The 23,338-nt window shown below is 35.2% G+C and overlaps 1 protein-coding gene across 2 annotated transcripts in view; it reads right to left on the bottom strand.

Moving 5' to 3' along the window:
- The window catches only part of LOC138330399 (myelin regulatory factor-like), a 107,887-nt gene that overhangs the window by 68,778 nt on the left and 15,771 nt on the right, over window positions 1–23,338 (bottom strand). For both annotated transcript variants that reach the window (XM_069277990.1, XM_069277992.1), the window contains exon 2: window positions 13,072–13,144. In XM_069277990.1, the coding sequence (XP_069134091.1) occupies window positions 13,072–13,144 (73 nt within the window). The remainder of the gene's footprint in view (window positions 1–13,071; window positions 13,145–23,338) is intronic.

Below are 23,338 nucleotides of genomic sequence, written 5' to 3'. Positions count from 1 at the left end.
ACATATAAACACTATATATACTGGCCCTTGAAATCAGTCAGTGATATTATTTTGACTTTTTAATCTATGAAGAGTATTCAGTTCAATCAAATCTGTGAATTCAAAAGAAGACTTTGTCTCAGGTGACCTAATAACTTATCATGACAAATATATCAAATGCTCAATGGATAAAGTTAATGGATTTCATTCAATGACTTAAATAGATATAGTTTTAGTTGATTGACAAAACACTAAAATATCTATTTTGCATAATGTTTTTAAAGCACTTAAATCAAATATAAATATGTAATTTACAAACCAGTCATCCCACTCCCTTTGAGGTGAGCACTAAACAGGAGTAGAAACTACCACTATGATAGACTATGGTGTGTCACGGCCTGGACACAACTAGAACCCTATAAACCTTCCTCACAGGGGCGTTCATAGGACAGTAAACCTAATCAAGCAACACTCATCTCAAGGCCAACTGTGAGGCAGCGTCAAAGTAGACATTACAAAGAATAATGTCAGTTAGGGAAGAAAAGATAAAATCACAAGTTCAGTCACCTTTTACAATCATGTAATAGCAGGAGCAAAGTAACAACGTGAAGGGCAGCTCTTAAACTCTAACTTTCCCCGACTAATAAAAAATGCACATCCTTGATTGACTATTGTTTTAATAGAATCTGGAGAACAATAAAATCAAAGTACCATGCATGGATGCACTTCACTGAACCTGTCATTAATGGCAGGAAAACTGAACACGGAAGTAGTACATCAACATGTAAAAATCAGGCCGAGATAAAATGGATGATCAACTAGCCAGTTAACTATCATATAGCACCTCTCTAACTCACGACCATAAATGTAGCCGTGACAAATATTAATCTGAAATGTCATTTCCACTTTTGAATGCAAATTAAATCTCAAGGTTATTAGAAATACACAAGACTACTTTATGTGATGATAGTCTCCAGTGATGTGTTGAGTCAGAAAGCATGACTTCCGCTACGACTTATGAATTCTGGGTCCTCCATGTTTATGAGGCATTGAAACACTTGATTCTTTTCCTGTAAGACGGCCACAACATACACATACTTTGTATCGACAGTGAACGTATAATTTGTGTAGGGATCACCCCCACATACTCTGTATACAAACTGTTCCTGTCATATCTAGGACATCAGTTATACACTTTTACAAATCATACGTGATATTCTAACAATGTATGAGCTGTAAATAACAACTCAGCCATTTGATTCTAAGTTCCAAACATGTATGTTGTATGTTTATATATATATATATATATCTGTTACCAAGCAAGCAAACACTTATGATATTCTGTTTTGCTGAAGATCAGAAAAATTCCCTCCATCATTAGAATTACTTTCGTAAGGTGGCACTCTGAAGTAAGCAAGAACTGCTTTGCTATCACATGGAGCACTCTAAAGTATGAAAGAGCTCGGTTATTACAAGGAGCACTCTAAAGAATGAAAGAGCTCTGCTATCACAATGAGCACTGTAAAACATGAAAGAGCTCTGCTATCACAAGGAGCACTGTAAAGTAAGAAAGAGCTCTGCTATCACAAGGAGCACTGTAAAGTATGAAAGAGCTCTGCTATCACAAGGAACATTGTAAAGTAAGAAAGAGCTCTGCTATCACAAGGAATGTTCTTAAGTATGAAAGAGCTCTGTTATCACAAGGAGCACTCTTAAGTATGAAAGAGCTCTGCTATCACAAGGAGCAGTCTTAAGTATAGAAGAGCTCTGCTATCACAAGGAGCACTCTAAAGTATGAAAGAGCTTTGCTATCACAAGGAGCACTGTAAAGTATGAAAGAGCTCTGCTATCACAAGGAGCACTCTATAAGTATGAAAGAGCTCTGCTATCACAAGGAGCAGTCTTAAGTATAGAAGAGCTCTGCTATCACAAGGAGCACTGTAAAGTATGAAAGAGCTTTGCTATCACAAGGAGCACTGTAAAGTATGAAAGAGCTCTGCTATCACAAGGAGCACTCTTAAGTATGAAAGAGCTCTGCTATCACAAGGAATGTTCTTAAGTATGAAAGAGCTCTGCTATCACAAGGAGCACTCTTAAGTATGAAAGAGCTCTGCTATCACAAGGAGCACTCTTAAGTATGAAAGAGCTCTGCTATCACAAGGAATGTTCTTAAGTATGAAAGAGCTCTGCTATCACAAGGAGCACTCTTAAGTATGAAAGAGCTCTGCTATCACAAGGAGCAGTCTTAAGTATAGAAGAGCTCTGCTATCACAAGGAGCACTGTAAAGTAAGAAAGAGCTTATCACATGGAGCACTGTAAAGTATGAAAGAGCTCTGCTATCACAAGGAGCACTCTTAAGTATGAAAGAGCTCTGCTATCACAAGGAGCACTGTAAAGTAAGAAAGAGCTTATCACATGGAGCACTGTAAAGTATGAAAGAGCTCTGCTATCACGTGGAGCACTCTTAAGTATGAAAGAGCTCTGCTATCACAAGGAACATTCTTAAGTATGAAAGAGCTCTGCTATCACAAGGAGCACTGTAAAATATGAAAGAGCTTATCACAAGGAGCACTGTAAAGTATGAAATAGCTCTGTTATCACAAGGAGCACTCTTAAGTATGAAAGAACTCTGCTATCACAAACAAAGCTCTTAAGAATGAAAGAGCTCTGCTATCACAGGGAACGCTCTTAAGAATGAAAGAGCTCTGCTATCACAGGGAACGTTCTTAAGTATGAAAGAGCTCTGCTATCACAAGGAACGTTCTTAAGTATGAAAGAGCTCTGCTATCACAAGGAGCACTGTAAAATATGGAAGAGCTTATCACAAGGAGCACTGTAAAGTATGAAATATCTCTGCTATCACAAGGAACACTCTACAGTATGAAATAGCTCTGCTATCACAAGGAGCACTCTATTTTGTAAGCGCTCTTTTATCACAATGAGCACTCTAAAATATGAAATAGCTCTGCTATCACAAGGAGCACTCTATTTTGTAAGCGCTCTTTTATCACAAGGAGCACTCTAAAGTATGAAAGAGTTCTGCTATCATAAGGAGTACTCTTAAGAATGAAAGAGCTCTGCTATCACAAGGAGAAATCTAGTTTGAAAGAGCTCCACTATAGTCCTGCTAGCAGGTAGTTTGCTTTCCCTTTTCTTTCCCTTTTCTTTCTATTTTTTTACAGGATTCATATTAACACAGCTTTCAGGATAATTAAATACATCAATAATGCAAAATTGATTTGCTTCTGAGGGGATACAGAAGTTATATCATGAACAGTAATGTACCACAAGCATATATACTAAAAAGTACGTTATTTCTCAATGTTCCATTTATTCCCCCTAACATCTGACACTAATATGTTTCTGTGACAACTCTATTCCCGGCTTGATTATAGCTTGATGGAGTCAAACACGGACCATCTTACCCACCTATCACTGACACTTTACCATACACGTTTCAATTCATTCTAGTATCAGGTTCGGACAAATCTATCCCAAGAAAGAACAAAAACTAAGTGCTGAAGTAAACAGATAGATGAGAAGCCAGGTTTCTTTTTTACAGAAGGACAAACTTGTTATGCATGAAACATCAAGCTGATTGTGACGAGATTTAGAGCTTCTGAAATTATGCTGTTACCATTGTGTGTGGTTTTTACAATCCTGCAGTGTCAACAGCAGCCATTGGTAACCCGAAACAACTGATTTGAATAATCTCAAAATCCCACAAAAACTTTTAATGTTCTGAATAAATCACACTGAATAACATAAATCATGAGCTAAGTAAATTTGATCTGATTTAGTGGTATCTTAAAATAGTCCATTTTCTTGCCATGTTGGATAATAAACTTGACATAAACTCAACGTAACCTTGAAAAAGATACATTTTATTGATGTCCTAATTCTGGCTGAACTCAAGAAAACATTCAATGATATAGGGTTAAATATTACCTGATAAGAGCTGCTGAATGTCCATGTGCTAACCGTCCCTGTTCAACATTGAATCATGACACCAAAAGACACTTCAAAGGAGTAGCCCTTGAATTCAGAAGCTGATTTTCATTGATTTTGTTGTATATCCTATATAAAGGCAGTCATTTCAGGATTCACAGGTTATGGTGGTGAAGAAAACTGTTCTCAAACAAAAATCCCGATCCAGCAGCCAGAAAATTTACAACTAAACAGTGGTATGGCCACTCTGAGGTCCAGAGGTGAAAGGCAAGTGGTAGAATGTCAGGCACCTTAACCACTCAGCCACTGTGACCTCAGGTGGAGGGCTTGTGGTAGAATGTCAGACACCTTAACCACTCAGCCACTGTGACCCAGAGGCGGAGGGTTAGGGGTAGAATGTCAAACACCTTTACCACTCAGCCACTGTAACTCAGAGGTGGAGGGCTAGTGGTAGAATGTCAAACACCTTAACCACTCAGCCACTGTGTTACAGAGGTGAAGGGTTCGTGGTAGAATGTCAGACACTTTAACCACTCAGCCACTGTGTTACAGAGGTGAAGGGTTAGTGGTAGAAAGTCAGACACTTTAACCACTCAGCCACTGTGTTACAGAGGTGAAGGGTTAGTGGTAGAATGTTGAACTGACAATGATCTTTGCTTTATTGTCGGTTTGGTGAAGACTTGAAGCTTTAAAGCCCAGTAAATGGATGGCCTATATATATGTGTGAGGAATGTTAGTGAAGATTTGTGTATGATTTTGGAGCCTGCTGTATATTTTGATGTATTGTTTGTCTCCTTGTGATAGTTTAGTACCCACTTTATAGTGCTGTCTTACTAAAGTGTACTCTAACCATATTATCACACCAATAACAGCTGATTTATTCAGATAAAAAAAAATATTGAGAAAGCTTATCATCATTGCATGCTTTAGGGCTGTTAGTGGAGTTTTACGACCTCCTTGTAAACTCTTCATATCAAATAAGTACAAGGTGGATCACATTTGCTTTCTTGTCAGACAAATAAGCTTTAAAACCCCACTTAACAAGCCATTGAGAGCTACATCAAACAGGAAGCTAGCCAAAACACGACAATCAAGCCATGTTATGGATGTTAAACGCGTGGCCATCGTAAAATCAAGTGAGACGCCGTCTAGAGTTTTTGTATATTGACCTCTTGTGATTTTCAACATTTAAAAATATACAGATGAACTTGCTCTTGTGCTCTATCATAAGCTTTTGTTTTATATCAGTTGAACAACCAGGTTCATAAGGATATCCAAGGATCAGGAGGAAAGCCAGAGTACCAGGAGAAAAACAAACAACATATGGTCAATGAACAAAGAATGAAAAAAACTAAGCATACTATTACTCAAAGTTAATCAAAGACTAACTGACTTTAATTGAAGTGATTTAAACTCAAGATGAGATTAAAACTTAAACTCAAGAGAGGAAGACCTTAGCCAACTCAAACTAAAAGTAAAAGGTGACTTTAAAACACCAACCAAATCTCAAAAGGTGAGGTATACTACGACCAGAATCAATTAACAATCAAAACCGAGAAAACCAACCAAGAATTGCGTCTTAGAATTTTTATAAAATTATGTCAATTTTTTTGAAACTTAGAATTTTTAAAATTACCTTAATCTAGTGAAACTTAAGAATTTTTAAAATCACACTAATATATTAAAACTTTCAATTTATAAAATCATATTTATTTAGTGACAACCTAGAGTAGCAGGTATTGGCCAGTAAAGGTCAGCCATAAAAAGTAGTGGAGTGGACAATAACTGCTGTAAGAGCCAGTTATCTCCCCTGACAAGGATTTATTGGAGGGTTACATTATAACCAACATTCCACTCGCATATAAAGGTGAATAATAACTATCAAAATCTTATCTATAGAGTACTAATATCTATAGAGTACTTATATCACATTCACTGCTGTAGATTATGATATATAGTATGTATAGGGATGTTGGGGACTGCTAATTGGTTGTGATGTTCTACCACAAGCTGTCCTCCAGACCCTGGACAGGGGTTACATGTATGTTTGACATAATCTTACATAACCTGTACACCATCAAATGAGGGGGGTGGGGGTGGGGTGGTGTGGGGTGGGATTAGGGTCAGCAACCACAGACACCATTGTAGTTGTCTATATACCTACCCTATATCTAAGGATGCTATCACTGAAATTTCTTTAAATCTCATATCCAATAATTGTATAATAAACAGCCGATTTCAATTCAAACTTATATTCTTGGGTTTGTTTTTTCCTCCCTATCTGGGGCAGTCAGTGCTATATATTAATGCCTATAGCTGCTCTTCAGGTTAAAAGACAGGTAGAAAATGACCGAAAACGTTTAGAAATATTTCGGTCAGTGAACACATACATCCTGTACTCAGGCCAAGAAAAGACTTCCGTGTGACGAACACTTTGGGTATGTCGGTCTGCGACCAAACCTTATGTGGGTACTAATTACAACACTTTCCCTTTCACTGGCTGTTTTGGACTGTGGTTTTCAATACGGGTACAGAATGTCCATTGTACTATCTTTCTTACTATAACCCTATGGCTTGTGGTTTGACAACTATCAACAAAACGCTGGCGTCCATTGTTGTTCTCAAGTTCTTAGTGTGTGATGTCATCCTTATTCAAGCATGATCAAGAAAATAAATTTTAATGGTTTCAATTACAAACATCCCCCCACCCCTAAAAAAATTATATTTCAGTATAATAAAGGAGAGGTAATGGCCCATGTAACTTATAGCTGTAAGTCTCAAACTACATGTACACTGGCAAAATTATAAAATCATGATCTTAAGAAGTTCAATTAATGGTATGATAATGACCATGATCAAATAATTATATATCCTGGAGTTGTTTATGTATCTATAATATTTGTATACCAAAACATATGTTAAAAGATATGTACAGCACTCAAACATTTAACTAATGTGTTTATTTTCCTTTAAAGTTGTTTACTGATGAGAAAAGGAACTGATTATGCAATAAGAAAATTACCATAAGAAATACGGTACCAGTCAAGCGATACATTATACTTGTGGTGCACTAACGGTATAATTAACACGCCTCATTAACACACACAAGTGATATTACCGTATTTATCAACTAATACGCCCAAATAAGCCAATCCTAGTCAAAGTATCTGGGAATTTATACCGCAAATGTTCCAATTGGTTCCTTCCACTTTTGGAGGCCTAGCTTCTAGTTCATTTACTTTAAATTTGAATAAATTGCAGACTGCTGTAAAGTTTCCTTTAGTTTTTATCTTTTGCAAATTAATTTGTGGCTTAATTGCTTTTTGCAATGATTTTGTAAAACATTGTAGTCTAAATTTTGACCCATTTTCACTAGGCCTAGGCACTAAACAGTATATTGAGATGGATACGGTACTGGCTACAATATACAGATAAATGTTTACTTATTGAGATGGATACCGTACTGGCTACAATATACAGATAAATGTTTACTTATTGAGATGGATACGGTTCTGGCTACAATATACAGATAAATGTTTACTTATTGAGATGGATAGGGTACTGGCTACAATATACAGATACATGTTTACTTATTGAGATGGATACAGTACTGGTTACAATATACAGATAAATGTTCACTTAGAACCTGGTGTTAAATAATATATATCACATTTAAATTTTTCTTTGGTAATATGTAAAATATCCTTTTTCATTCCCCAAAAATGAGCCATTAAAAGAATTCTTTAATTATTCCTTAAAAGAAACTCCATTAAATGCATTCCTATCTGAAACAACCCTAATTGATGATATTTAAATCTAATTAATGAACATCAGGAAATACATAATATTCTACCTTGAAACATATTTCAGAAATTGATAAGAAACATTTCTACAGGTAAAAATGTCTACGTAAGAGGACCAAGACATGAATCAAACTCCATACTGTCTCCCTATGACACCGTAATGTTACACATGTACAGCGCCGGGGAAGTGTTTTCCTAAATAGACGGGCTTACAGTGATGATATTTATCCAAAGTATTGTCATTTTCTGTGGAGAATTAAATCCCTGGGTCAACATTATCGTTGTGGAGGGTTTGTTTGTATGAGTTCAGCTGTGGACACACTGGATTAAGATTCCAATCTGTACAGATTAAAACAGATTTTAATGTTGTTAACCGATTCACCTTTCTATCAAATCTGACAAGACGATCGACATCCAACTAATACACACAAAATATCACATCATTCAGTCATTAGAAGGTACAATGATTTATAAATCTGTCATTCTGTGTATGTTTCTAAACAATACATTTTTATAGTAATCTTGTGTTTATGACTTCATGTTAATTGGTTTTATATGTTTTCTTTTCTATCAAGGGTCATTTGTCAGGTTGATGAGGTGAGGATTCCAACAACTACCTCAGACACTAAAATATAATTTGATCATTTAATTACCTCTAAAATTACCGTACACCAAAATATAATTTTTATTGTTTAATTATCTCTAAAATTACAGTACATCAATATATAATTTTTATCAGTATCCACAAAATGTTCAATACACCAAAATATAAATGTTTACAGCCTCTTCTTGTCTTTTAAGACTTTTTATTTACGTAACATAAAATATCATCCCCTTTCATGATTGAAAATCCTGTCATGAATATCAATATTATTTTAATATAATTCCTCCAATTAAATTTTTTTTTTTAATTTAATATGCATATGGATGTATGTATAACAGGCGATTCAAAGTTAGCTTAACACCTTTGTTATATTCATTTGTAGATATACAGAGGACTCCACTTAATCGAATAACGGTTATTCGAATATTTCGGTTATATGCATAAAATTCTGCGGTCCCGATTTTTTCCTTCTTTATCTTTGTTTTTCATCTCCGTTTATTTGAATCAACTTTTTACATAACCTCCGGTTATTCAAATAAAATATCTGGGAAATTCTTAAAATAAAATCGAATATTTTTCACTTTTGCAATGTATTTTCCGCGAAATTCGCCGATGTATGTTTCAAGATACTTCGCTTTCACTAGAAATCAGTATGGTGACAGATTAACGTTATGGTATGGCTTGTTATTTTACACATGAATCTGCAAAGGTATTTGACGCTGTTACGATTTACATCAGCAGCGGTAGATCATTACTTTAGTATAATCACTGACTCAAACATCTAATTAAAGCATTTGCACTTTAAAATATGTTTATTTATTAACGTAACGTACCTTAGTTCGCGATCTGTTGGATAAACCATGCTTCCTTACAACAACCGCCATTCATTGGTAGTCTCGTTCACGTTGACTCTTTTGACTACGCCAGACATGCGCGTATCAAGCGTTTCGTTGAACGAGATATAAAAGCATGCAAAGTCGGGGTGCAATGACTACCACAAGTTTCGTAATATGGATACAAAAGATACTTGCTACGTTGTTTCATTGCTACTTGAATTCGCATTAATTTCTGAAATATTATCAAGCTATCTAGCCGCATCGATCAACAATACATGAGAATTCTCAAAACACATTTAAGTCCAGTGAACGTACAGCTTCATCACCCGCCGCCATTTTCATACACATGTGTCAAAACACTGCTAGTTGATCGGCACTTTGAAGTTTAATAACGATCGTAAGCTCATTTTGCGAGGCAAATGTACGTAAATTTGTTTATTATTTAGATTCAGAATTCATACGTAAATATTTGCAGACACAAATTCAATCATGTTTAGTTATTGCATTTGATATCGATCGTCTAGCTTTTTCTCAAAGATTCACGTGTTGATCTAGTAACGTAAACAAGAATCTATCATTGGAATTTTTTTTGTTATCAAACAATTAAAATTGATTTACAACTTTGAAAATAAACATTTGTTGTTCATTTTAAGTATAGATAATTCACGTATTTATCAAGTAAACAAAATAATATATAAATGTCCTACAGTGTAGGGGGTCAAACGGAGGTGCAAAATGCCATCTCCACCAATTTGAATACTCCGGTTATTTTAATATTTTCTTCTCGAAAATGACTTATTCAAATAAGCAGAATCCTATGTATATGCTATTCTCTTGAATCATTTACCTTTATCAACTAGATTTTGTCTGCATAACATCAATCATTGAGAATTTGAATTTGTTTAAATGTATTTTGCATCCACTTAACAGTTATATAAGATATGATATTAATGCAATCCCAAAATTTAGATCTTAATCATATTCAATTTTTTTTATGATTTCATATATGCATATGTATATGTATAACAAGTAATTCAAAATTAGCTTACGACCTTATTCATTTTGCTTGAGACCTTAAAGATTTAAAACCATTTGTAGATGTATGTAGAAATATGCTCCTCTGTATGAAACAGATTATTCATTGATACACATTTGTTTCATTTCATTTTACATTTAACTAGCAGCCTTATCAAAAGCTTTTACAATGAGGGAAGTTCCCTGAGGAAAATCACAGACCTGCATTCAATACCTGGCAACTATATACCACACTATATAGCCTCATTCTCACAATTATGACATGGGTTTTAGTTTATTTTGTTAAAATTTCTGTTAACAGTCCACTTAAGGACGTTCCAGGTTTAGTTGGAGAAAGAAAGAAAAGATGACCCAGGGAAAAACTACCAACCAGCAAACCTAGCAAATACTCACATGGGTTTCAAACTCCCAACCCAGAGGTGGAGGACTAGTGGTAATATGTCAGACACCTTAACCAATCAGCCACCATTTTATATTTATAAGTCAGTGGTGTTTTTTTATTTACATTAAAATTTCTTGGGTTTTTTTTAAGTCTTGATTAAATCAAACACTTATTAACCAATGGCAACTTTATGGAGGGCTATAATATGAAAAATTAAACTCTGATCAGATCAGACAAAATCACAAATTAAACTTTGATCAGACTTTATACTGTTCGTGCTATAATAGTCATAATTCCAAATCAAACAAATAAACTAGAATTTAATTTAATTTAAAAAGGAAGTTTACATTACCAAAAGTATATCTCAGATACAAAGTGATTTCTTAGGCTTTCAATCATTTTAAGAGCGTTTGGATTTAATGACGTCACTAACTTTCTATCAGGTTTTAATTGTAAACATAACCACAGTTCTACTACAGCGAGATGTGATTTTGTCATCGACAGATCCTTCAATCCCGTGGAAATGCCCCAAGTCAATGTTGTGTTAGCATTAAGGTCAACAGTGAGAAATCAATCATATGACTATAGGAACTATTGGAAAATAAAACCATCGAGTAGGCTTGCGTTGGTTATTGTTTATTTTGGTAAATACCTACTTGTTCTGTTCATCAATCTAGAAATCACCGATTCCAATGTCATGACTCATTGTTCCTACCATCCCATTAATTACACTTACATCAACAATAACTAAAATTTAAATACAGTAAGGCATAACCTAATCAGCCTCAAAATTAGGACAGGATGGGAAAGGGAAAGGAAGGATGGGATGGTTAGGGACAGGAAATAGGGAAAGGACAGTGAAAGTAAGGATGGTAAGGGACAGGAAACAGGGACAGAACAGGGAAAGGAAGGATGGGATGTTAGGGACAGGAAACAGAGAAAGGGCAGCGAAAGTAAGGATGGTAAGGGACAGGAAACAGGGACAGAACAGGGAAAGGAAGGATGGGATGGTTAGAGACAGGAAACAGGGAAAGGGCAGCGAAAGTAAGGATGGTAAGGGACAGGAAACAGGGAAAGGGCAGCGAAAGTAAGGATGGTAAGGGACAGGAAACAGGGAAAGGGCAGCGAAAGTAAGGATGGTAAGGGACAGGAAACAGAGAAAGGGCAGCGAAAGTAAGGATGGTAAGGGACAGGAAACAGGGACAAAACAGGGAAAGGAAGGATGGGATATTAGGGACAGGAAACAGGGAAAAAGGACAGGGGAAGGAAGGATAGTTAGGGACAGGAAACAGGGAAAGGACAGTGAAAGGAAGGATGTAACAGTTAGGGACAGGCAACAGGGAAAGGACAGGTACAGAACAAGACGCTAGGGTCAGGATGTACTTTGATGGGACGGTTAGGGACATGATAGCTAGGATACATTACGGACATGGGTAGCAGTTAAGGGCTCTCTCCCAATTTTATGACAGGAACAACTCCAACAATGAGATAGTAGGGTATCTGAAGTGTCCTAGGATCGATTTAAGCCAGAAAAATGGTGTTAAGCCCCATTAATTACATAAGCATAATTTTTAAAATGACAAGTGGTACCAATCCTCAATAAGTCCTATTGAATAATCATCAGATATTAACATCAAATGTCATTTATGCAAATAGTTTTAAAATGTTATTCTAAATTGTTCACGCCAAAAGAAAATTTCCAATATCAAGTACATATTTTATCATTTTGCTGTAATTTTGGATGAGGAATGAAAAAATTACATCCGTGAGTTCTCTTATATTCCTATTTTTATTCAGATAAAATTTACATATGTTGAAAACAAGGTGACAACATATGAATAACCTCAACAAGATTATCAGATCAGTTCACTTAAAATCAGGTAAAAATCAACATTTATCTTGTTGATTTATCATATTAAGATTCTTGTGTTTTCATCTAAAACGACAATTTCAGTAGATAAAGGTGCCTATTATACCAAGTACAACCTGTCTTAACAGCCACCTCTGTATAATAAACACCTGCTTAATTTGGACAAGTTTCAACAGTTTCACCTGTATATAAAGACCAGTTAGTGGTCTCTATAGACAGGTTGTCTTGAGATGATCTTAATAGACAGGTGGTCTCTAAAGACAGGTGGTCATTATAGACAGGTGGTCTTTATAGATAGGTGGTCATTATAGACAGGTGGTCTTTATAGACAGGTGGTCTCTAAAGACATGTGGTCTTTATAGACAGGTGGTCTTTATAGATAGGTGGTCTCTAAAGACATGTGGTCTTTATAGACAGGTGATCTCTGTAGACAGATGGTCTTTAGGTGGTCTCTATAGACAGGTGGTCTCAATAGACAGGTGGTCTTTATAGAGAGGTGGTCTTTATAGAGAGGTGGTCTTTATATACAGGTGGCCCCTATAGACAGGTTGTCTTTAGGTGGTCTTTATAGACAGGTATATTTTGACATATAAAATGCCCGATTGTTACTTACATTCCTCCATCGCTGCTGGTTAGGTATCTTTCTAACTGTTCTATTGTGTCCCGGTCAATGTTGAAGTCTCGACCTACAAAACATAAAATATAAATAATATTGGATTCCTCAAATCTAAAAAACACTCAAGATATGTTTATGATCTAGATCATGCAGCTTAAGAAACAAAGGTCAAAAACTGAGAGCTTATTAAATCAAAATCAAAAGATCCCCCACTTGTAGTGTATAACATGTCCTTTAGTGGTATATAATGTGCATATTCTGTGGTATTTGTGGTTAGATGATGGCAGTACTCTCAGAACTGTAAAAAATTGTTTTGATAATGCTGGTTCATTAGCAGCCAAAAAAACCTATCATTCATACAAAACATATATTTTATGTTATATACAGTATGATTTAGTGTGATCACACTATAAATTCAGAATCAGTTTCACAATATCATCAGGAGATTAATTTAGAATACCACAGGCTCCCAAAAAAACACATATTACAATTATCCTGAACACTTGGCAAGCCAGCCATCCTTATTGGCAAGTCTTCCTTATATTAACAGTGTGATATAACAATGTATTTGAGTCCATAATATTGATTTCATTATAATCAATTTTTATTTGTTTTCATTTGTTTTCAGACTTTCTGACTGGCATATATTTTTTCTTCATACACTATGAAGCAAAAAATCTGAGAAAGGCCTGAAAACCCGGCGTTATCATGACGTCACACTAGAGACATCGATGTTGCGTATTGATTTAGAAAAAATAATCCATTTAAAAGTCAATTGAATTGTACGTTTGAACTATTTCATGTTATTAAGTAGTCTGAAAAATTAATTATAATCCTTGATGTAACTATTTTTTAACTTCATTGGGTTATGAAATAAATTAAGTTTGCAAAATTTTGTGAGAATCCGCTACGCGGAATCACTGTTTGCAAACAAAATTTCTTTCATACCTCAATGAAGTTAAAAAATAGTGACATAAATACTTAAATAACATTTTTGATGACTTTTGTTGATAAGCAGAGTTTACCAAATTGTGTATGCTGAAACATGTCCTCAGAAATTAGGCAGTGAGTTATCCCCCTTGGTATTAAAACAACTTTAGTATAAAACCTAAATATTTTACATTTTAACATGTACAACATATTATTGTTATATCTATTCATGACATCTCTTGGTCTGTTTTTTGTTCACACCTACAACAATACCAAGCATATTAATTTACAAAAGAAATATGTCAAATAAAGGGAGGTAATTGATAAACCAGTAGACTGTTGGCGATCACCAACAAAGGGGGGTAATCTGAGCATTGATTAACCTGATCCTACATTGTGTTTAGGTCGTGGATGACACTGTAGGTGTATACAGGTGTCTCCTTAGTGTCAGTATGCACTCTGATGTACAAGTATCACAGGCTATATATCACAGATAACGAGGTTAAAGTATTCATAGACTTAACGAGATCTACCTGTGTACAGGTGAGATGACCATTATTGTGTACTTATACACCTGATATACACAGGTAAACAAACACTGACCCACTAGTGTATCAGTAGACTGTTATCATAGTCTAAACAAGTTAGTACAACAATCTTATACAGATTTATACCATACTATAAATATTAGTGCTGATAATTCACAGAAATTAAATATTATTAATTATCAGAAATGTTTTAAATATACTGACCAAAAGGTGACTATAATTTATCAATGATCCCTGCAGTACATAATTAATCCTAATGAATTTGGTACAAGAAGCCAAGATGTAAGTTTCTGGAGATTTCAAGGAAACTGGGCAATATGCTTGCATACTAAAGTTCTGGTAATTAAACATACAAATTACTGAAAGTTTATATTACAGGTTTGAAATTAAATTTAAAACCATGGGTTTTCTCAAAACAAACTGACTTAAGTCTTAAATTTTCATACATGTTACATAAGGAGAAAAACTTAAGTTTTGATTTAAGTCTGCTCTTTTGTTTCGAGAACTCAGAGCCAGATCAGGTTTGAATTCTATAAGCATTGAGCTTATCATGGACTAAAACTTGAAATTCTCAAAAAATGATGTTTTTATTACCATCTAAATGATTGCCAATATCGATAACAACACATGGGTGATCGGGTGGTGTAGTGGTTAAGCCACTCGCCTTTCACTTAGCCGGCCGGGGTTCGATCCCCGACACGGACGTGAAAAGGCTAGGGGTCACCTGCACGATCACGTGGGTTTTCTCCGGGCACTTCGGCTTCCTCCCACACTAAGATCTCTCTCGCACTTACATCCGGGCCATCAAGAGTGATTTACATAAGTTGTCTAACTTGTTTCGTAATCGATGTAAAATAAATAAAGTTTATATTTATAACAACAAGCTTTGAGAGTCAGATAATAACAACCATACATTCTGTTGGGTAAAGGCCTATGGAAGATGGTAGTGTTTAGATTTCAGAGAAATGATAATAATTCAAGTTTATTTTGATAATATTGGTGACTCTTCAGCTGTTACAATTGGCTCATTTTTACTAATTCTGTCGTATGAAAATAGAACTGTCACTGATGGGGGCAGGGGGGCAGGGCAGACAATTACACAATAATAACAACAGTAGAAGGTAAACAAATAAACATCACATGATCAAAATGTCCCGGAATGGTTACACAGCAGGTCACATGACCTGTAATCTGTATCGGCCTATCATCACATGCACCAGTGTACATTATATACAAATTATCTAATTCCTCTTTTATTGAGTCGAGTCCTGGAATGATATTAAGGGTATAAAGTAAAACACAGTTATAACAAACCTCTGGGGACCAACAAAATCATTTTACTATAAGTATAGTTTGTTAAACACATACCACAAACAACTTTGACAGGGAAACACTAGGTTTATATGAATTCCTTGTACTTGACAGTTTTACTGATCTTCACTGAAAATATTACTCCATCAAAACCATCTTATTAACAGTTGTTAATTAGATGATTTTTATTGTTAATTAGAGGATGTTAATTGTTAATTAAAAGGTTTTTAAGGCCGGGAATGAGGGTGGGGGGTAGGGGTGGGAGGTGGATTTTGGTTCTTTTCCCTTTCCCCCTTCGATTCATCAAGTTTTTATTTCATCATCAATTATAGTAAAGTCAATGTGATATGTTTTATTCAGCCATTCAAGAAAACATTGTATATACAAATCCTCACATATATAATATATAATATCTACATAACATTCGATGTATTCATCCTATCTATAATAGCTGGTTTATCAGGGATAGGAGTGTGTTTATCAGTTAACATCTGGGCTACATCAGGTTCACGTGTAGATGATATAGTGTTGTAGTGTTTTACAGGTGTCTTTCATTCACAGATCCCAGTTCAGTGCAATTTAATTTGGCATTAAACTGGAAAACTACAGTCCATATCAGTGTGAAATTAAACCAGGACACTTGTTAGAAGTTTCTTCCTTTGATGTAAGTAGGTCATTGCTAAAACTGTAGATCACAGTGACCTAATTTTCAAGGAAAACACATTAACAGTTGTTTTAATAGTTCTCTGGGATGATATAGAGCATCCAATTGACATAGATGTGTTTTATTCTCAAATCAGGAGAGAACGGTCATGATTAAAACAAATCCACGAATTCAACAAAATACCCATCAAATTTCGATACTTTATGTCTCAGTAAGAGAACCTAACTCTTCCTTGCAGGAATGGACATGAAATAAGGCCAAAAAAGTGACAGATCAGGATAGACCTGTATTGGGTATCTTTATGTGCCTCATTTCAGTGCAAGGGCATAAAAACTTAGCATTAAGGGGCTGGAACATTAACAGTTACCTATATCCTGGTGGACATTGGTAAGTAAGTGCAGTTATAAGGTCCAGCCAATGCATGACCACTCCATAATGTTTAGTGCTACTTGACATTATAAGCCTGTACTAGGCTAGTTAGGGGTATATATGTTATATAACCCTACAGCCCTACAATATAAATCTGTGTATACAACAATTGGCCTTTGTCTGTACAGGAGGCAGAAAGGATGTACAGTATGGCTGGTAAATATTTGTGTTTGTGTTTACACCAGTAATTTATATTAAACATAATCTGTACACATAAAGCACTCAAAACCTGGACATTAGTGTCCCCTGTAATTACACTGAAAAGGTACAGGATAGGACAGGACACAGCAGGACACGGCACACGGCAGGACGCGGCAGGGCACGACAGGAAACGGCAGGACACAGCAGGATATGGGCAACACTATGGACCCAGGATTTCTATATACTAATATTTAGTATCCAGTTAAGCATATCTGACCTATGACCTTGAATAAAGGTCAAGATCATTTAAATGAAGAAACTTGATTGGTTGCATATATATTCCAGCATACTACTGCCCAAATGTTTTGTCTAAGTCCATAGTTACTGAAAAGAAGATCTTTAAATGATGCCTGAGGAAAGACAATTATCAAACCAAACTGCAATGTATTATTATTCATACATTCAGAAGTTCACATTGACAGTCTGGCAGCTGGGCTCAAAATTGCAGTTAGCTAAATGAAGGCAGATAATACGTATTTCTAAAGCACTTTTTACTATAAAGACAGATCCTTTCTATGGCACAATGAGTCTAGTACAGAGTAAATTTACTGCAGTATAGTGTCAAATCAGATATCTTTGTTGGCCATCTTAGAGTGCCCGCACACTACAGCCGAATCATTCTGATTCCAAACCTGTCGCGACGCTTAGTGACAGCTCATCTACGTAACTGACAAGTCAACAAATACACTATTCTAGTGTAGTTATTTAAGTTGTCAACTTAGGACATGATACAAGATGTTTTTATATGTAGTAGAATGAAGTTCAGGGTTGTAAGAACAGAATGTGTGTGATAAAACCCTGCATTTTATTAAGTTTGCACAGTACGCAGAGTGATCCTATCTTACGAAACCAACAGGTATATCTCAAAATTACATTCAAATTCACATACAGGAGCATCTTACCCATAAATCATTTGCTTTGTTTTTCAAAATTGTACTTCTTTTTTTTATCTCAAATGATTGTTTGTTGGAATTGAGTATTTCATTCTATCAACAGCTACCTCATCATGGTAATTTATAAGTAGTTGCTTGGTTTGAAGAAAAGTCTACAAATTCCTGAATGTAAAACATCACATCAAGTCCAAATTGCAGTAGACACAGCTGATGCAGAAAGGTCTGAGACAAGTGATCTATAGGTCTCAGTGAATACCGTAATAATGCATACTTTCATCAAATACATACAAGAGGCCAAAGGGGCCTTAATAGTCATCTGATTACAGTGTAACACAAACTCGTTCATCAAGCATATTGACACAAGAATTAATATTGATTCTAAGACTTGGTTGTTGAAAAATCAAGAAAAGCAATAAGTCTGAATACTTTCATGTAAGTCTGAACTTAATCTCTATTAAGAAACTGCAAAAACAGAAATTCAAATATTTGTTTTTCAAGATGGCGACCTCAAATTCTGGACCGATCCTGAAAATAGCAGCACATGTTGTGAGGATCACTTCAGTATCATTCAAGTTCCAGTTAAATCAGAACTCCAACTGGCAAAACCAAAATCCTTATTCCAGTTGAAACCAGACCAACAAATACAAATGCCTTTAATTTTTAGGTCTATTTAGTCATTTTTTTGCTTCGCGACTGTTGAATTCACCGAATTCTGAGTGTCTTAGAAATGCCATCCAAATGTTATAAAACCCAGAGGATTTGATCAATGAATGTGTACTTAGATTTATTTCAAAGTCAAAAGTACTCAATAAATTTATAGATACAAAAGATACAAAATGTAGAACATGGAAAACAAATGACAGCTATATATATGGGATACCAATATCATGACATTGTATTTTGACAGAGATACCAATATTAATGGATATATATTGACTTGTATTTTGACAGAGTTGAAGTCATTTTGAACCAGTATAATAATGTTGTCACAGTCTGGTTCACATGTCAAAGTCAGACATGATCAACGCTAATGGGAGTTATTTCAGTCTTACAAAGTACTGTACGACATCCCATCACCAAATGACATCATAACACACACTGGTTACTTGGCAACCTGCACAATGCACTCAACACACAAAAGAGTTCCATTTCAAAGACAAAAAACCGTAATTATTGATTTTTTCTTTATTGAAACAAAACAAAAAAAACTTGTCTAAAAAATAATTACATATGTCTGTGAAAAAATAATACTTTTATTTATTTCTATCACATAATCTACTTCCTATCCATTTAGCGACCCACGCAATATTTTTTTGCATAATATCGGTCACGTAAAATTTTAATTTCTTCATTTTTGTAACTGTCTGTGTAATATATGTAGCTTACTATGATTAACGTCCTGATGACAAAATTAAAGGGACAATTCAATGAGGCTAGAAAATTCTCTTACATAACTATGAAGCAAAATATGTCATAAATGTATTGTTCTACATTACTTATGAAACATTTAACAAGAAATATTTACAAATTCCACGGCATTGTTAAGTATTTTGATTTATACTGATGAAATTCCAAATCGTTGACAATACCATGAATAAGCAGGTATAACATGTACTGTACCAATACCCAAGCCAAAGTCATGTACGTTAATCAAATGCAATACATAACCAATGAGGAGTTGGTGAAATTATACTCAGACAAGAACTTGTACCTAATAACGCAAACACAGCTACTATAAGAGCGAGATTTGAGTAGTTCTAGACAAAAATTTCTTTACTACACTGGCAAGGGCCAGGGTTTGGCATACAAGATGTCCGATTTATACAGCATTAATAGCAAAGGTGTGAAAATCAACAACTTTTATTTCATTTATTATTTTCTGCATAATTCTAACGCAATGTGCATAATCCAAGTACATACATTATCAATGATCCTAGCCATGTGAGGAAAATTTTACCATTTCCTCATTTATTTGCAATTTTGCATCTATAAACATGATAATTAAACAAAAACTTACAAAAGGTTTGTAGTTTTAACGTCTGTGACCATAAAAAGTTTAAAGGCATTTGAAGACATCATCATCACTTTACGAGGAATTAATGGTTATTTTAGAAGAGTTGACAGATCTGTTGACAACAGTAGACAATGAACAATGAAATAGCATTGGCTCAATTACAAACCTTCTGTTTGAATTTTGTAATTCTCTACATTGCATTGTTTAAGCCATGGAAATATTTCAAAATTCCACATTGAATCCAACTAGAATTGTCGTCAAGGTCAACTTTTGAAACCCTCCAATCCCCCCCCCCCCTATCATACCAGATATGAAGCACAACTTATTGTCATAACCTGATTTCAGTTTGCTTTACATTTTTTTTATAACCTACAACATGCAATGGTTATTATAGGACATCCAACTAGTTTTATAATGGTGTAGAAATCCTGACTTCCCGGAGAAAAATCACCAACCTTAGGCCAGTACCCTGCACAATAGGGACACAGATTGACATTTCAAAATAAGCCAATCAGCAGCCTCTCATAACTATATTCATAATCATACTTTCTCCATTTCTTTCTTATATAATGTCCCTCCCCCCAACGCCCAACGCCCCACCCCTCCCCCCTACGCCAACAGCTACTTCAGGTGAAAACATAAGGTGATCAGCTTCAGCAGGGGATCCTTATTACATGAGTCTACAAGTGTGAGTACCCGCGATCCTACAGTTCATGTGAGAGTCATAATAACAGCTTAATCACGTTTTAACTATCCAGCCGACACAGATATACCACGGCACACAGGGTGTCGCACAGATAATGTTCAGATAACATCCATAAAAGATGCAGGACATTGTGTACAATTTGTCAGACATGCAGTAGAATTATTTATCCCATGTTTTCATATTTCATCGATACATGCCGTGTTAATTGACGGACAACACAATGCATTACTTATGGGACCCCCTAAAGTCTTAATAGATGTTTGTGTCTCACCTCAGTCACCCCTACCAAGACTTCACAAGCTACGAAACCAAGCAAGATTTAATGTTCCCTACTTACACAGCTGAAGATTTTGTTTTTGTGTAATCAATATGATGAACTTGTTTCACCAATGTGATCAGGAAGACCAATGCATACATTGAAGTTATATGTCGTAATTTTCATACTCACGAATCAAGAAGAGAGTCTAATATTTTATTCACCATTAAAAATTACTAACATACTGAGAATCATAACATTTACAACATATGTTCTAATTTTACAAGTAAAAATAAGACCTCAAAAAGATTTTTGGCAGTACTACCAAAAAATATTATGAGCTAGTATATATGATTTACTGTCAGACTCTGAAGCCAAGCAGTGGTCCTAATTTCATTTCACATTTTTTCAGTATTATTAGTACATTTTTCGTAATTTTAAAGTGATTTCTGCAGATATGTTTTCATCTTAACATACATACAGCATGAAAAACAAGAATTTTACATTACATTGTATAAACTCTGTGATATAATATAAGACTCTTTCATATGTGGATATGAAGGATAGGGATATTCTACCCTCGGGATCACAAAATGTTGCAAAACCCTCGGCAAGCCTCGGGTTTTACTACATTTTGTGATCCCGAGGGTAGAATATCCCTATCCTTCATATCCACTTATGAAAGAGTATTTTCCTTTCATACCTCAACGTTTTATTGCAATTTTACAACTATAATATCCCACCATTTTGAAATAAATTCGAAGAAATCCATGACTGCATCATGAGAGTCAATTTTCCATATATGAAAAACTATATGATAAACAAAAATTCCGTTGTTTGCATCTTTTATAGTAAAATCAGTCAAAATTGTGAAAAAAATGTTAAAATTTTACCGAGGAAATAGTAATTTTGTTGACACTGTGACGTCACGAGGCTTTATTGCATGTATGGGTAGCCATGTAATACAGCCTCAGGCGACATGGTTGTATTGCCCTAGACCAGCCATGGCAGTATTACACCCTTAGGGATGAAAGAATTAATGTTTATAAGTATCAGTCATATGTTTTTCTGTCCATTTGAATGATTTTCACACCTTAATTCATCTCAACCATATGCTTTTCAATAGATTATCACAGAAAAAATAACCTGTCAAAATTTCTGCTTAGTTATAGCACATATAACTTTAAGAACATAATACCTTTAAAACCTTTACATGCAATTAAATTTTGTGCAATTCACAGCCAAAAATAAAGTAGCAAATATAAATACCCACAAAACATTTCAACCATCAATAAAATTAACTGTTTATCGCGAAAACAAATTGCCCTAAAAAGATGCTAGACTTGTAAATAATACATGAAGCCAGAGCGAAAATAATTTGGTTTTAATACAGTACTCGTTGGGACAAACTTGTCCTTGACCCTGAATATAGTTGGTGTTATAGGACCATTCATTTATTATAGATTCATGTAAATATATGTATTATTCTCCATAAATTAGGGGGGACTTGGTGGCCAAATGATTAAGGACAGTTCCAACATCCTAGTCAGCAGGATTGAAACCAGTATAATATAGGGCGGTTTTCCCCAGGAACTCTGGCTATCCTCAACCTGGCAGGTCCTTAAACGAATCTGACTGCTAATAGGACGTAAAAAAATAGAAAATGCTAACACATGAACATGAGGTAGAGCGTGTTCGGTTATATTCGGCCCCCTTACAGAAATATAATTTTCTCATAATTTTCTTATCCCAATTCAGGAAACTGTGTGAATGCAGGATAACGATATATGTTTAAGTGTGTTTTGTTTACAAAGAAACCGAAGGTCAAGGCCGCCTGTGCTGATGGCGATTTCCGACTTTTATAATGTGATGTTGTCTGCGGATTTCAGCCCCCTTCTGGAGTTTTCGGACACCTTCAATATTTGGAAATATTTCAATTCCTAGTGAATAATTCATCTCATCAAATAATTTAAGCACGCTAGACGAAAATATTTCTTATTTGTAACTATCCCCGGGGGGGGGGGGGGGGGGGGGGGGCTAAGCTATACGCATTTCCCCTTCCCCCAAGGATTTTCAAATTTGGTTATTTTCTAGTCGATCCTCTATTATTGGGCCCCCACCCCTCCTGCAGGGCTGGTCAGAGCAAAAATTTATACAAGTTCTGTTCCCCTCAAGGTTTCTACGATCTAGATTTATAGGATTTACCCTAAATTTCCCCTATTGTGGTCCCCCGGGGGGGTACTTTTCACAAGTAGTTTCTTGGCCCCCAAAATTTTACAATCCATGCAGAACTCTAGGACAAGTAAGCGATT

The sequence above is a fragment of the Argopecten irradians genome, chromosome 8 (assembly GCF_041381155.1).
Source record: "Argopecten irradians isolate NY chromosome 8, Ai_NY, whole genome shotgun sequence".
Taxonomy (NCBI): domain Eukaryota; kingdom Metazoa; phylum Mollusca; class Bivalvia; order Pectinida; family Pectinidae; genus Argopecten; species Argopecten irradians.
The sequence above is the reverse complement of the archived record's forward strand: the minus strand, read 5'-3'. Positions and strand labels throughout refer to the sequence as shown.